The 16832-nt window shown below is 48.1% G+C and overlaps 1 protein-coding gene across 6 annotated transcripts in view; it reads left to right on the top strand.

Annotated features, from left to right (window-relative positions):
- PDE4A (phosphodiesterase 4A) overlaps positions 1–14610 on the top strand; it is a 357141-nt gene extending 342531 nt beyond the window's left edge. For all 6 annotated transcript variants that reach the window (XM_079960036.1, XM_079960032.1, XM_079960033.1 and 3 more), the window contains 4 exons: positions 2328–2482; positions 5059–5181; positions 6890–7072; positions 10619–14610. In XM_079960036.1, the coding sequence (XP_079816162.1) occupies positions 2328–2482; positions 5059–5181; positions 6890–7072; positions 10619–10993 (836 nt within the window). In that variant the 3' untranslated portion in view covers positions 10994–14610. The remainder of the gene's footprint in view (positions 1–2327; positions 2483–5058; positions 5182–6889; positions 7073–10618) is intronic.
- The last annotated feature ends 2222 nt before the right edge of the window (positions 14611–16832 follow it).

Here is a 16832-nt window from a genome sequence, read left to right as displayed (position 1 = left end):
TAATACCGAACAAAAGCAGATCTTTATCATACTTAAGAGGATTATGTAACTTCATTAGTATAAAAATACTAAATGGAATCCAGGTAGATACTTTTTATTAAGCAGATAATTTTTTGTGGGGGGGTTGAGTTCCACACTCTTCCAGTCATTCTGCTTTTACATGCATTGCTGCTTGGCAGATGAAATTTTTTCCTTCCACCCCTGCTCTCCTCTCCCTGTACGTTGCTCCAGGGGTTTCCACGGATGGGGCTGGTTAAGTGAATCCTGCCCTAAACGCCATATAGGAATAAATAAATGTTGGTTTCATTGTGAGCCTCTTTTCAGCACTGGCAAGCTACATCAGCAGTGAGGAACCTTTGGTCCACCATCGAGATGTTGCTGAATGACAACTCCCACCAGCCTGTTGGCCTTGCTTGCTGGGACTGATAGTTCAGCAGTGTCTAGAGCAAGCATCCCCAACCTTCAGCCCTCCAGATGTTTTGGACTACAATTCCCATCATCCCTGACTGCTGGTCCTCTTAGCTAGGGATCATGGGAGTTGTAGGCCACAACATCTGGAGGGCCACAGGTTGGGGGTGCCTGGTCTAGAGAGCCCAAGGTCTCCTATCCCTGAGCTGAAGGAAGGAAGAAGACTTACTTATCCCAGATACAAGTTGCTAGGGGTGGGTTTGTGATAGAAGAGCTTGTAGAGGAATGACTGACAGCAGGGGAATAAAACAGGACAATGGGTTGACTTAAAATGGATTACACCAGAAGGGTGTCTGGGAATGTCAGTTTGGTTGGAGAATGTGGCTGTGAGGAAGAAATGAGGTGAGGGAGATAATAAAGTATATATTTAAAGGAATTCAGATAGCTGTTGTAGAAAGATAGGCAGTTGCATTAGATCAGAAAACTAGACCTGTAACACCTCAGTATAGAAGGAGTATTTGTTCTGATTGTTTTGTTCTTTAATTAAATATATATCCATGTTTAACTGTCTGTGTTCCTGTCTGGATGGATTATCAGGTAAATATATCTCACCCCACGTGTCTGGTGTAGATAATTTTGTTTCGTCATGTTTGAGAAGGCTTTTCCTGAAGAGTGACCCCATCATTTATGAAATATTAATTGTACATCTCTAGGAATTGTTTTATTGTTTTTAGAGTTTGTAGAAATGGTCTTTACCTCGTTGTGCGCTAATTTGATAACCTCAGCCTGTGAAGCGGTTTATAATTTTGCAACATAAAAATAAATACTTGTGTAATAATATAAAGAGAAAGCCTTACTGTTTTCTATAACAGATGGCGGTGGCGGCTGCTGTGTTAAGGAAAGTCTGGGCTCGGCAAAGTAGCTGCAGGACTTCCTGGGGACAGGTGCTTTATGAGGGACTTCTGGGAGCATCACAAGGTCTTTGACAGTAGTTTCCAAACATCAGAAAATAAGTTGCTCTTCAAATCCACTGTGGATAGGGCAAGGAGCTGCTGTAAAATTACAGGGAGGTGCATAACTAAAAAGTGCTGCCTTCCTGTACTTTGGGTTATTCAAGGGCAGAATATTATTGTGGGTTGTTGCTCCGCTCTTCCTCCTTCTGTAGATGTTTTGCTTCTGTAGGACTTAGGTAGCCTCTTTGTTCTGGAATAGCATATACAGTGGTACCTCTGGATGCGAACGGGATCCATTCTGGAGCCCCGTTTGCATCCTGAAGCGAACGTAATGTGCGACTGCATGGGTTGTGTTTCGCCGTTTCTGCGCATGCGCGTGATGTCATTTTGAGCGCATGCGCGAGCGGAGAAACCCAGAAGTAACACGTTCTGTTACTTCCGGATTGCTGCAGAGCGCAACCCGAAAATGCTTAACCTGAGGCGTATTTATCCTGAGGTATGACTATATGTAGCTTCAAGCCATAGCCAAGGGTGTGAGCAGGCAGGAAGAAGGCAGGTGCAAGTGTGTGGTTTGCATGGGACCTCAGGGATTGAATTTACAAATCCAGCTGCCTGTTGATTTAGTCAGCAGAGGCCTTGTTTGTGGTGGCAGTACAGTTGTTGGTGACACCAGACAGGGCTGTGGTGCCTAGGTTGTGAAACTCGCCTTCCTCGCCCCCAGAGAGCCACATGCCTCCCAGACTACATGTATTCACCAAGCCTTGGTTTTGAAGAGTCTTTTGGTTTATTGCTGCGTTTTGTTTCATGATTCCTTCCTGCCGCTCCGAGCAATTTCAGATTGTTTGATGATTTCATTTTTATTTCATTTGTTTTTCATCCTGTAAGCCATATGCTGGTGTCAGCAACTAAAATGAAATATACGTTCCTGTTCTCCGTGACAGCGACTAATGTGATCCTCCTTGGCAGATTCAGAGCTGGCGCTGATGTACAACGACGAGTCAGTCCTGGAGAACCATCACCTGGCGGTGGGTTTCAAGCTGCTGCAGGAGGAGAACTGCGACATTTTCCAGAACCTGAGCAAGAGGCAGCGACAGACTTTGCGGAAGATGGTCATCGACATGGTGAGCCTCAGAAAGGAGAGCCATTGGCTGCTTCCAGGAACAAGCCTGCATTCCCCCTGCTCCATCCCTGGGCTGGGTCTCCCAGTTCGAGGTTCCATTCCTCATTTTTTGCCTTGGGGAATTCAGTTGTTTAAAAGCAGAGGTATGAAACTTGCTGCTACAGTGGTGCCCCGCAAGACGAACGCCTCGCAAGACGGAAAACCCGCTAGACGAAAGGGTTTTCCGTTTTGGAGGCGCTTCGCAAAACGAATTTCCCTGTGGGTTTGCTTCGCAAGACGAAAATGTCTTGCGAGTTCCTGCGGGGGTTTTTCCCTTTCCCCCCCCTTTTCCTAAGCCGCTTATCAGCTGATCCGCTAAAAGCCGCTAAACCGCTAATAGCGCTAATCCACTAAGCTGTCAATGGGCTTGCTTCGCAAGACGAAAAAACCGCTATATGAAGAGCCTCACGGAACGGATTAATTTCGTCTTGTGAGGCACCACTGTATATTTCTCACAATGACACTGCACAAGGAAGGAACATAATCCCTGTCAGGCTTTCTGTCTGAAGTACCAACCTGGTGGACCTTCAAATGAGCAGAATAATTTTGATTTGTCTCCTGTCATTCCTTTGCTGCCCATTGAACACATGTCATGGCAGCAGTTGTATGCAAAGACCAACACAGGAGGAAATTGTAGTTACACCTCAAGCAGAGAAATGTAACCTGGGATTTGAGGAATGGGTGGCAAGGCTGATCCTCTGTCTTAATGCAGAAACTGCCTCCCATCTCGCTGGCTTCTGTGTTGGTCCCCTCTGCTCTGGTTCCCCAAAAGCAGGACTGTATAATTTGAAACAGTGGCATACCGTGACTCTGACATATTGACCACGGTAGCACAAGGCACATCACTGCCTAAGGCACATCCCCAAATGGCACCAACGCCCAAAGTTCAGATATGCAGCATCCAAGGCTGAGGCAGAAAAACCAACAAGCAGCCTCTGCTCCCTGGAAGTAAAAATAGGGTGGGTGGAATTCCGTGTTGCATGACGGCACATGTTCCGTTAGCCCAAGCATTGCAGCTTGCCAGGCAGAATGATGTCCCCTCTCTCTGGGGGTTCCCCTTCCCTCCTCATCCATCCTTCCTTTTTTCTAGATCAGCCAGCCACTTTGTAGACTGCTCTGGGCGCAACAGGGCCCACTCATGATGAGTACGTGGCAACCCCAGTCGGAAAAGGCTTGGCCAGTCAGCGGTTTGTGGGTTGGAGGGATGGTGTTATCAGAGCTCTCAAGCCAGGCATCCTTGGCAGCTGGCAGCTGTGTTGATGCCCTGCAGGCCCAACATCCTGGTCCCATCTCCCACGAGCCCCAAAGAGGCACACTGGCTCTGTATAATATTTGAGATAGAGCCAAGTGGACTAAGATGCGTGGCTTGCAAGAGTCACTTTCTTGCCAACTATTCTGGGTGGGTGACGACAAGACGAAGCAGACTTTTTGCAAGATTTGCTCAAATGCCAGGATACGCAGAACCCCGCAGCCTGATTTAGGAGGAGCTTTAAGGTTGTTTCTGTTGTTTCAGAGAAAATCCTGAAGGTGGGGAGAGGCGAGAGATTAGCTCATTGGCATTATGATAATGTTCAAACTCATGTAAATTTAGTTGATTAAAATAATCAGTTAAAAGGTCCCTGATTAAGTAATCTAAAAATGGTTTCATCAGCTGACAGCCCTGGTGTTTCTTCAGCCTGTCTCTCCTCAGAACAGATATGGTAGAACAACCTCAAGAGCACTAAGGAGAGGACTGTGGAAGCCCCCCCCCCCGAGAGTGGCAGCCCCACAGTCACTAGGCTTCGTGGAGGGGCTAGGCCAGTGGTTTTCAACCCGTGTGCTGTGGCACCCTGGGGTGCCTTGAGTGATGGCCTCCGTCCCTCTTTCCTTCCATTTCTCCTCTGATGCCCTCTCCCATCTCGGCCTCCCAAAGGCTTCCATGGCTGTTTGTTGCAGCAGCCCTGGCTACAAGCTCCCCAGGCGAATGGTGCCTCTGGGGCTGGCCAGGGGGTGCTGGTTGCCAGGAGCTGAGGCGGCCTCAGAGTAAGCAGGCCAGCAGGTGAGGAAGTCCAGACAGCCTGTCCTTCAGCTCTTGCTGTTGGAAAGTCCTAGGTCCCTGTGGGGCAGTGTGAGGAGGGACCTCTCTTTGGGGCAGGGGGCGCAGCTCAGAGACCAGGGGCAGCAGCAGTGGCTGCCCTGAGGACTCCCAAGGAGAGGGGAGAGGAGGAGAGGCTGAGGGAACCCTCCACAAGGGAGGGTGCGTGAAAAAGGGTGAGAGGCTGCCAGCTCTGCAGGAAGGGGGTGACAGAACTGGGCTCCTGAGCCCCACTGGGGTGTCTCAGAAAGAAGGTAGTTGGTCAAGGGAGCCGTAGACACAAAAAGGTTGAAAACCTCTGGGCCAGATGAAAGAAAACTACATTGGGTTGCTGTCTGTCTGCACAGGAGCCTAAATTCCCTGAGAGGAAGGATGGAGCACGAACCAAGGCATGGAGCCCATGAAAGTCGAAACGCAGAGTGATCCCCTTCCATTACCAAAAATTATGGCTTCTACTTCTGCAGGTCCTGGCTACCGACATGTCCAAACATATGAGCCTCTTGGCCGACCTCAAGACGATGGTGGAGACCAAGAAAGTGACCAGCTCAGGGGTGCTTCTGCTGGACAACTACACTGACAGAATACAGGTGGGCAAGGCTGGATGAAGTCCTGCATGCTACAGATTGGGAAAGGTTGGTCAGAGGCACAGCCCTGCCCAGGATAAGCAGGAAAGAGCTCAGTCCCCACCACAGTGGCAGGCTGGGGAGGCAAAGTGCAGCTGGTCCCGGAACTGGCATTCAGATAAAATGGCAACAAGGAAGCTGGGAAGCAGCTGCAAGGGTCGTCTGGCAGCAGCTTGCTCTCAGATGTGTTGCTCAAGCTGTTGAACCAGTCCAGCATCTGAGGCTTGGGCGGGGGGGTGGACAGATGACATTGTTTTATTTAAATTGTTGGCCTGCTGCCTAACAACAGCCTTTCAAGGAAGCCTTCAAAAAAAAGAAAATATAAACATACAATATATACAATATTAAAAATTTAAAAAAATACACACACTGAAAACACAGTTAAGACTGGGAAAAGGTCCTGTGGTTCAGCTGCTCCTCCTTAAAGTTAGAAAGCATGCCAGCGCAAGTAGATAAATAGGTGCCACTGCAGCAGGAAGGTAAACAACGTTTCCATGCACTATGGCTTCTGTCCCGGTGTCATGTTGTGCTAGTAGCAGTTTAGTCCTGCTGGCCACATGACCCAGAAAGCTGCCTGTGGACAAATGCTGACTCCCTCAGCCTGAAAGCGAGATGTGTGCTGCAACCCCATAGTCGCTTTTGGTTGGACTTAACCGGCCAGGGGTCCTTTACCTTTTACCTGCCTTAAAGATCCTGCAGGGAAAAACAGCCTGGGCATACAAACACATGCATAATTGCGTCCTTGGGGCATGAGCCCCTCATTTCTGGTGACTGGGCAATCTGTGGCTCCTTGTATCTTCCTGGCAGTAGTGACGACAATGATGGTGTTCACTGCCCACCCCAAGGCCTTAGAAAGCCCATTGGCTCCTTTTGTCACCTGACAACTGAATAAGCTGCAGACCCTCCTTTGGGCCCTCTGCGCTGGTGTTACCCACGCCAAGTAGCAGACCAAGAAGGCCTTACTGCTGTGGTGGTGCAGGAAATTCGCCACATGGGTCGGACAGCCAGAGCCTTTGCTTCATTTGCACAGTCCTTTTCCTAGGTTTCCCACTCGCCAAACTCCTTAGGCTCTGAGAGCAGAGGGTGGCTGATTCTATCTAGGTCTTTTCTCCCTCTGCACACATGCAGACACACAACTCACCATTTTGCTTCCCAAGGGTTTGGTGCTCAGCTGCCTAGGACCCTCGTACGTACGGGACTGCCTCTCCTGGTATGTCCCACGGAGGACCTTACGGTCTTCAAACAAAAACATATTGGAGGTCCTGGGCCACAGGGAGATTAGGCTGGCCTCAACCAGAGCCAGGGCTTTTTCAATCTGGTGGAACGCTCTGTCACAAGAGACTAGGGCCCTGCGGGACTTGACATCTTTCCGCAGGGCCTGCAAGACAGGGCTATTCCACCAGGCCTTTGGCCAAGGCACAGTCTGACCCCGTCCTTTGGTAATCCTCATAGAACTCTAGCCCAATGGTTGCCATTAATTTGATTTTGAATTGATTTTAGAATGAATTGATTTTAGAATGCTGTGTTACTTGTTAGCCGCTCTGAGCCCGGCTTTGGCTGGGGAGGGCGGGATATAAATAAAATAATATTATTATTATTGAGAATCAGGAAGGAGCTACTTCCGCATTCTTGCCTCTCTCTGACTGTTCTTGCGCTTCCTGACCCCAACCAGGTCCTGCGGAACATGGTTCACTGTGCAGATTTGAGCAACCCCACGAAGCCGCTGGAGCTCTATCGGCAATGGACAGACCGGATCATGGAAGAGTTCTTCCGGCAGGGGGACAAAGAGCGGGAGCGGGGCATGGAGATCAGCCCCATGTGTGACAAGCACACGGCCTCTGTGGAGAAATCGCAGGTGCGTGGTGGCCAAGTGGGATAATGTTCCAGGGAGGCAGAGAGGGGTCTCAAGGCTAGGAAAATTCAGACATGGGATGGCTGCTGCCAAAAACCCACTTACCTTTGGAGCATCATTGTGCCTCCATCCCAGAGTTTCAGCAAAAATACAACTTCACCAAAAGTTGGGGGACAGGGAGGAAGTAGGGAGTAAACATAGCCAGCCCAGACGGCGAAAGGAAACCCTAGATTCATTACAGGAGAAAGGAGGGGCTGCCATGTCCATTGGAGGAAAGCAGGAATCTGGCACTGGGATGCAAGCAAGCTTCTTTTCTGTGACTGTGAGCCAGCAGCTTATGGCTTCTAGCATACACAGCTGAGTCTTTTACAGGCAAGTGTTTTTTGTGCAAGGAATCGGCAGCCATGAGTTGGTACAGAGGATCCATTGCCAGAAATTTGCCTTTCCCTGTAAGAAACTGCTGTTTTTAGCAAAAAGAAGCTGCTGTATGCTTTCAGACCGTAGAACCACATAGCCTGGTGTGGCATTCTCTGTCAGGCTGGCTCAAGCCCCCTTAACTTCCTGGGCCCCCTTTTTGACCGGGAATATCATGGATTCAACCTGGAGCCCCTCTGCCTGGCTCCCTCCTTGTGGGAACTGGGAATGTGCTCTTCTTCCCACAGTTACTAGGTCATTTATGATTGTGTGCACCTCTGGACTAAAAACTGTGCCATCACACCCACGTCTGCACCACTGTTAAAGAATGTTTAATTTTGCTAACAGAGAGCTCCCTGCTGTACCATTTTGGTGAGAGTGTGGATTGTAGTCTTTTAAAATATTTGTAAGAGAGAATCTTGCCAGCTATAACAAGCCCCACACTCCTCCAAAGCACTGTCCCACTGTTTGTTGAACCGACTGTTCTATTGCCTTTTAGAAACACTTTAATGTACCTCACCCTTTCAGTGCTAAAGAAGACAGCTGTTAGGGGAAGGGGGGTTGTTAGTTACAGTTTAGCTAACTTCCGCACTCGTTTTAGCACTAACAGGAATAGCAGGTACAGTGGTGCCCCGCAAGACAAACGCCTTGCAAGACGGAAAACCCGCTAGACGAAAGGGTTTTCCGTTTTGGAGGCGCTTCGTATGGGCTTGCTTCGCAAGATGAAAATGTCTTGCGAGTTCCTGCAGGGTTTTTTCCCTTCCCCCCCCCCCTTTTCCTAAGCCCTAAGCCGCTTATCAGCTGATCCGCTAAAAGCCGCTATAGCGCTAATAGCGCTAATCCGCTAAGCCGTCAATGGGCTTGCTTCGCAAGACGAAAAAACCGCTATACAAAGAGCCTCACGGAACGAATTAATTTCGTCTTGCGAGGCACCACTGTATAGAGAACGGAGCATGTTGTCTTACAGAAAGCCTCTGAGAATTTTGGCAGAATACTATTTTTCTAGTCCTCATGACTCAGGAAAATATTGAAAAGACAAAGCTACGGCTTATGCTCAAAACCCAGAGATGAGGATGCAAGGACATACCTATGGGTTAGCCAGGCTGTCCCCCATCAAGGGCACAGGCCCGGGGGGGCAAAAATCATGCCTGTCCACTGTGGCTTGGAGTCGCTAGGAGCTCACCCGTCTGGGTCCTCCCCAGGCCATTCCTCCACTGTTCTGGGTGATGATGATGATGCTGATGCTGATGCTGATGCTGATTATTATTATTATTTATACCCCACCCTCCCTAGCCAAGACCGGACTCAGGGCAGCTAACACCAGATATAGTGGTGCCCCGCAAGACGAATGCCTCGCAAGACGAAAAACCCGCTAGAAGAAAGGGTTTTCCGTTTTGGAGGCGCTTCACAAAACGAATTTCCCTATGGGCTTGCTTCGCAAGACGAAATGTCTTGCGAGTTTTTCCGACTTTTTTTCCCTCCCCCCCCCTTTTTCTAAGCCACTAAGCCGCTTATCCGCTAAGCTGATAAGCCGCTATAAGCCGCTAATAGCGCTAATCCGCTAAGCCGTCAATGGGCTTGCTTCACAAGACGAAAAAACCGCTAGACGAAGAGAATCGCGGAACGGATTCTTTTCGTCTTGCGAGGCACCACTGTATAAAACAATTGATTGAAAGACAACTTTAAAAACAAGATTAAAACACAACATTAAAATGCAGCCTCATTTCAGCAGAAACTCAAAAACTTTTGGGGGGATGAAAACGTCAAGTCTTCACCAAGGCTAACTATCCTGACTGGTCCTACATGGGCCAGAAAAAAAGCCAGGGAAGTCCCCAAATAGGAGTTCCATCACAGAAGGAAAAAGGAAAAAAGAAAGAGGAGGAAGGAATCAAATTGATTCCAAGCCAAAGGCCAGGCGGAACAACTCTGTCTTACAGGCCCTGCGGAAAGAAATCAGATCCCACAGGGCCCTTGTCTCATGAGACAGAGCGTTCCACCAGGCCGGAGCCAGTGTTGAGAAGGCCCTGGCTCTGGTTGAGGCTAATCTAACTTCCTTAGGGTCCGGGACCTCTAGGGTGTTGCTATTTATGGACCTTAAGGTCCTCCATGGGGCAGACCGGGAGAGGCGGTCCCGTAGGTACGAGGGTCCTAGGCCGTGAAGGGCTTTAAAGGTCAAAACCAGCACCTTAAATCTGACCCTGTACTCTACTGGGAGCGAGTGCAGCTGGAGAAGCACTGGGTGAATACGTTCTCATGGCAGGGACCCCGTGAGGAGCCTCGCTGCAGCATTCTGCACCCGCTGGAGTTTCTGGGAATGACTCTGGGCTAAGAGAAGTTAAACGTTCCCTGCCCTATCGCTGCATTATTCTAGTGCCTAAATAGCCACCCCTCACCCACACCCCTTCCCACAATGTACCTGGTACAAAAGCATCCAGGCCTTTTTTCTGTGGCCTGAGGAAGCGCAGGATGAGTTCATGGGTGTCCTTGAAGGGACTGCAGTTGGCAATTGAAATATACTCGGAGTCAAGAGTAGATTTCATGCTCTTTATTCAGCTCATAGTGGTGAGGAGGATTCCCCCAGAATGTCTGCTTTATATACATTATTTACACAATGGGCCCCACGTGATTGGCTAATTCCGGGATTCTCCTGTAGGCCAATCAGGTTGCGGATTCCACCTGGAGCTGGATTGGGTGGCTCCTGAGGACCAATCAGACTGCTGCATTCTGGGTCCTATTGTTCTGGGACCAATCAGACTGCTGCATTCTGAATCCTGTTATTCTAGGACCAATCAGACTGCTGCATTCTGAATCCTATTGTTCTAGGACCAATCAGACTGCTGCATTTTGGATCCTATTGTTCTAGGACCAATCAGACTGCTGCATTCCAAATCCTATTGTTCTAGGACCAATCAGACTGCTGCATTCCGAATCCTATTGTTCTAGGACCAATCAGACTGCTGCATTCCAAATCCTATTGTTCTAGGACCAATCAGACTGCTGCATTCCGAATCCTATTGTTCTAGGACCAATCAGACTGCTGCATTTTGGATCCTATTCCACTCAGTACATAACAGCAATACTGCTCCCCGTTCTGTTACCAACCCTCTTCTTTCCCTGCCCCCGCTTGTGTTTCAGGTGGGCTTCATTGACTACATTGTGCACCCGCTGTGGGAGACGTGGGCGGACCTGGTGCACCCAGATGCACAAGACATTTTGGACACCCTCGAGGACAACAGGGACTGGTACCACAGCATGATCCCCCAGAGCCCCTCTCCTCCTCCGGACGACACGGAGAAGGACGATGAAGCCTGCCTAGAGAAATTCCAGTTTGAGCTGACTCTGGAGGAAGAGGGGGAGGACTCAGAGCAGTCTGAAAAGGACCACAGCAGCCCCGGCGACGAGGACAATAGCTACTACACAGCCGCAGAGGAGCAGCAACACGAGTCCCAAGAAGGGCAGGACAGACTAACGGACGGCACAGTGAACGACACGTCTCCCGGCACATCATGACTTTGGGGAAGGGACAATTGACAAAGCAAAAAAAACCCACACACACGAAAGTTTTCATGAGGGAGGGGCAGGGATAAAAAAAACAACAACGAAAAAAACTCATTTTTTATTTTTATTGTATTTTTTATAAAAAGAAAATCAACAAGAAAAAAAGGGAAATATACACAGCAACTGTAGAACCAGGTTGGCCCAAGCAAGGGGCAGTAGCCCTGCTGCTTCAGTGAGCGGCCCAAGCACTCCAGAAATAATCTTACCTTTAATTTTGCTTTCTTTTTCTTTCTTTCTTCTCCGTTGTTGCAGAGTGGGTTTTTATTATTTTCCTTTGCTGCTTAAAAAAAAAAAAAAGAGTGGTGCCATCAGGAACAGAAGGAGGGCGATGGTGATGAAAAGCATGTATGAAGTGGTGGCAAAGGCCAAGCAGGAGGAATAATAATAATAATAATAATAATAATAATAATAATAATAGTATTTTAAGCCATTTGTAGTAAAACAAAGCAGAGACACTGCAGGGCTTCTATGCCAAAAACCAGTAATAATTTTCACACATGCCCCTTCTGTTCATCTGGCTCCCTTGCTTCAGACATGCCCTCCTGGGTCGTTTGGTGCCTTTATTCCTTTGCGCATCACAGCATAACCCTCCTAGCTGGAAAACAGGGTGTTCAAAACATTGGGGATTTTTTTTTGGGGGGGGGGAGAGAGAGTTCTAATAACTTTGGTTTTTGTAACTTATTTTTTTAAGCTACTGCTAATTTATTTTTGTGAGTTTATTTTGATTTGATCGGACTGGTAAGAAGAAAGAACTTTGCCTCCTTTCTTTCTTTCTTTCTTTCTTTCTGATGCACTTTTTTAAAAAAAAGTTAGTAATAATAATAATAATGGTTTGCAGGTGGGGAGTTCCTTTTTTTTTTTGCCTGTGACGCCATAACATTCTCTCAGAAGCAAATGGGAGAAGACATTGCTTTTAAAGAAAACAAAAGGGAACAAGAAATCAAATAAGCAAAACATTTTATCTGAGTTTCCAAATAGCCAAGTCTTCCTCCGTTTATCATTTTGCACAAAAAAAGAAAGAAAAGGCAATATGGCCAGGATTGAATGGTTGTAACTGGCCAACTTGCCCAGACAGCTCCATAGGGGACCTCAGGGGTGAGTATTCATCTCCCAGTAATGGGGATGGGATGGAGAGAGAGAGGAGGGTTGGTTTGCATCCTTCCTAACCCAATAATAAGAGGAGAGACTTATGTTTTTCAGTGATGATTATTTAAGGACAAATCTGCAGGTTACCACCATCTTTATGTCTGAAAACCTGTGATTTGTTAGTTGATGAATCTCTAAACTGCAGTACCCTTCTTCCTGCTTACACGTTTGTCAACTAGGAAATGCAAGTGTACTGACCACAAACAAACAAACAAACAATTTGCATGTGCCTCTAGGCACATATTTTTCTCACAGGAGGCTTGATACAAGCAGTCTGTATGAATGAAACCCAAATCTTTATTTCTGTGCAATGCAGTGTAATGTGGCTGGATCACATAGACTGACTTGTGAAGTTTGTATGCTGCGGTGGGGGGTGGGGGCTTTATTAAGTTCAAAGGCTAGAGGCTCTAACACTCTTGGTTCCAGAGGTGAGGATCCACCTCAGACCACTAGGAAAATTATGTGTTTACATGTGCCCAGAAACCCCACACCGTTCTCACACTGCTGTGACATAAGCCAATAGCTTTTTTCAGACCCTGGGTCTGGTTCCAGAGAAGCTCCATCTCTCAGAGCTCGATCAGATCGACAGAAAATCCAGCCAAAAGAGAAGTCTAAGCAGTATGCAGGCTTCTTACTTTAAGGTCACTTGCCTTGAAGTGAAATACAAAGGCAGCTTTGCCACGTGCATGGAACTGGCCAGAGGAAGGGGGTCTGAAATGTGCTTTTCTTTCCCTCCGCGGGGCTGATCTTGCTATTACAGATCTCCATGCCAAATGCTGCTCTCCTGACGATCTCTTCCCCCGCTCTATTATTGGGCACAGAACAAGGAGCCCCGGCCGCCTCCTGACAGTTCTCCTAGAGAAGCAGGGCCTGCTGCCTCACCCTTTCACCAGAAATCACCATGAGAGAAAAGAAAAGAATCTGCTCTGTGGAATATCAAAAGGAGATCTTTTTGGCTGCTTTTATTCTTTGCCTTAACCAGCCAGCGGAGTATAATTTGCTAGTATCCTGCATCATTGTCCTGGTATGAAGAGGGTGAACTTTTCTCCATCCACAAAATGCCTTGCCCTACCCCTGGATGGACGTTCTCCTTAGCTCTGGGGACATCAGATATTTGCACGGACAAGCAGTGCTAGGGAATCCAGTGCTAAGAACCGCAGGAAACAGACATCCTGGATCCTCTTTTCTTGTGCCTCTGCCCATTTGGGGAAGCTGTAGCCTAGTCCTTGGCTGGCTGGATTCTGGAGGGTCACTTGCCCCCCCCCCCCCACTGGCTAGAGGGCCCAATCCCTCTCTTTGGAGGTGGAGGGAGCGGAAAGTGGGAGAGTGGCAGCACAAGAGAATTGTGAGCGGATTGGCCTTTTGACAATGAGTCAGTGGACCTGAGCCAGCATCTCGTCCCACTTGAGGTGAGGCCAGGACTGGGATCCCCTTTAGCCTGTCTTACGTGGCCATTCAGGGCTGGCATGTGCCTACCCTAATCTCTCCCCTCCATGTAAAGTGGTGAAGCAATAACAAGTGAGGTCCCATTCCCATCACCACGCTGAGCTTTCGAACCAAAGCCATGTCTCCTCTTTTGCAATTCTCCATCCCACCCACTTTGCATTGACTTCTGTTTGGCCAGTTCTCCTAGTACCTAGGTTCAGGTAGGCGGCAAGGAGCCTTCCAGAACTGTTCCAACCCAAGCACGGTAGTGGGCAGGGGGACAACTGGGGTGGAGAGAGGGGCTAGCTCTTGCAAGACAGCCAGCCAGCCCCTAGAACACCTGCCAGCCGCTGCAGCCCCTGGTCTCTGCTCGAAAGCCAGTGTAGGGCATCTCCTTCCCTACCCAAGGAGAACATGGCCATTTCTGAACACAGTACTGTAGCCATTTTCTTTGTATTTTTTCACTTTTCTTTCTTGAAGCCTCAACTGAAGAAAAAACAAAAAGGGAAAGAGAGAGGAATTCTTTCTTTCTGATTTGTGTATAGCTTTTATTTTTGTATGCAGTTCTGTTCCATGAGTTTGTTGGGTCGGGTTTGGACTGTACATAGTTGTGAATAAGCAGATTGTAAATTATTCTAAAAAGAGTAAAAGAACCTTACAAACAATACCCCTCACCCTTTCCTTTCCCTCCCGGCCCTGCCTCGGTTTCTCTCCCCAAACTCCTGCCGTAGGACCTGTGCTGGGAGTGCATTTGTGGAGAGCAATGAGGTCTCTGAGAGACTCTCCAGCTGCATTCTCTCCTCGAGAGCTCTGGGACGCAGGCCCTGCCTCTGCCCGTTTCTCCTGTCTGTGTATTTATGGTGTAATATAGACACATTGGAAATTGTAGAATTGTCATTTTTCCTTGCAGTGTCGTTAATCAGCTGTTGCAATGTTCTCTCTCGAATGTTACCAAAACCGTTCAGCAGCCGAGCTCACAATAAACCAGGAGAAAGGGAGTCTTTGTTCCTGTGACCTTCACCTGCCTTCTCTGCAAGAGGTGTGAGTGTTTTTTCAATCAAAAGGAGAAGGGAAGAAAGCCAGTTCCAGCCTACCATAGAGCAGACTAAGGCATCTGCTATAGGCATCTCATTGTGGGTGGCGTAAGAGGGCAGCAGGGACGCGGGTGGCGCTGTGGGTTAAACCACAGAGCCTAGGGCTTGCCGATAGGTCGGTGGTTCAAATCCCCGCGACAGGGTGAGCTCCCGTTGCTCGGTCCCAGCTCCTGCCAACCTAGCAGTTCGAAAGCATGTCAAATTGCAAGCAGATAAATAGATACCGCTCCAGCGGGAAGGTAAACGGCATTTCCATGCGCTGCTCTGGTTCGCCAGAAGCGGTTTAGTCATGCTGGCCACATGACCCGGAAGCTGTACACCAGCTCCCTCGGCCAATAAAGCGAGATGAGCACTGCAACCCCAGAGTCGCCCGCGACTGGACTTAATGGTCAGAGGGCAGCAAACTCTAATGTTTTATTGCTGTGGATGCTGTGGCCCTGGAGATGTGAGGACAGGGGATAATGGGAGGGATCTCTTGCTTTGCCTTGGGCAGCAAAGTGTCTTGGGCTAGCTCTGAACAGGAGCCAAGCAGCCCTGCAAGCACTATTTTTATTCAATCCCAAGGAATGCCAACTCTTCCCAGGCGAGACATGGTGCCATCTTCAAAGGCTCTTGGATTGCAATATCGACACACTCGGCGCAGCTCCAGGGACTTCTGACTTTAATGCTGTGCCTCGTCCCGTGGGGTTTTCCCTCTTCTCACAAAATCGTCCCCTTTTCGTGTCTGTCTTGAACATGGCACTCTCGGGCTATCCTGATTACAAGCCACTATGATCTATTTTGACACTCAAGACACACACAGCTAAATTGTAAAAACAAAAATAGAACTATATAAAACATCAAAAAAATAAAATAATTGTTGCAATTAATAGAACATGCAGGAAATCAGCAATTAACAAAGCCAGCAGTCAAAGGCCTTTAGAAAGATGGGCTTTTTGCCCCCTTCAGCAGGAAAAGAGAACAGAAGGTTGCCACGCAGCTATGGACCAATAGTAATATCAGGTTCAGCTACCCGTAACATGACTGTCCTTCACAGAGTGAAAGCACCCAGAGTGGGGCCTACGCTGCAAAGGCTAAGTGCCACTTCTTGAAATAAGAGAGGCAGTCTTGGGCAATGCAAGATCTTCATAGTTCAGCATCTTGAATTGGGTCTGGATGCTAATTGGCAACTGGTGGTGCTGCTGCAAATCAGGACAGTTGTGTGCCATTAGGTGGTGAGCTGCAGACATTCTGTTTCTGAAGAGTCTTCTTCGAAAACACCACTCTGTGGTGCATTGCTGTGATTTATTCTGGAGGCTACCAAGGAAGAGATAAGGTAAAATCTCCTCTTTCCAGAAAAGGGGCAATGTCTTACCTACCTGCTGCCATCTTCTGGACACTTCGTGCAACAAAGGGCTATTGAACAGCCATGGTTCCTGATGGCTGAGCGGGTTGTTTGAACTAGTTCAAGGCATGGCACGCTGCTCCTGCCATCCTCCTGGAGTGTCTTTGTAATTGTAACATTTTAAAGAAGACCCTTTTAATTGCTGCTTTCTGACTAATTGTTTTTAGACAGTTGCATTGTAACAAAAACAACGAAGTTTCTGGTGGCTCCTAGAATCACTAGCAGATTTGTAATCACCCCAACCTTCCAGCTTATGAAAGGAGAGGGGTGGATGTTAAACGGTTGTCCTGTGAATCATGGAATCATAGAACCGTTGAGTTGGAAGGGACCCTGAGGGTCATCCAGCCCACCCCTCTGCGATGCAGGAATTTCAACAAAAGCATTCAAATGATAGAGGGCCGGAACTGAGCGCTCTGCCTGGACAAATAGCAGGACAAATAGCAGTGGAAAAGGTGGGTTGGATCAGGAAAATGATCCAGGTTTAGAGGAGGAAAGGATGAACGCTCCCATCCTCTATCTCCAGGGCCCCAAACAGATTCTGGGGCCATTCAGGTAGCGTGTTTATGGAGGAACCCTGCAGTTTTATACAATTTATTACAGTAAAGTAACTCAACAAAAATGTTGAATTGGGGCAGAATGAACTTAAGTGTAAGGGTAAGGGATTGAAAATAACTGCCTCAGAACTGTGTCACTGTCATAATTGGCTTGATATAAATCAACCAAGAAGTTTTTGTTTGTTTGT

This window comes from Podarcis cretensis (genome assembly GCF_951804945.1).
Source record: "Podarcis cretensis genome assembly, chromosome: 17".
In the NCBI taxonomy this organism is placed as follows: domain Eukaryota; kingdom Metazoa; phylum Chordata; class Lepidosauria; order Squamata; family Lacertidae; genus Podarcis; species Podarcis cretensis.
This window is presented reverse-complemented; position numbering and strand designations above follow the sequence as displayed.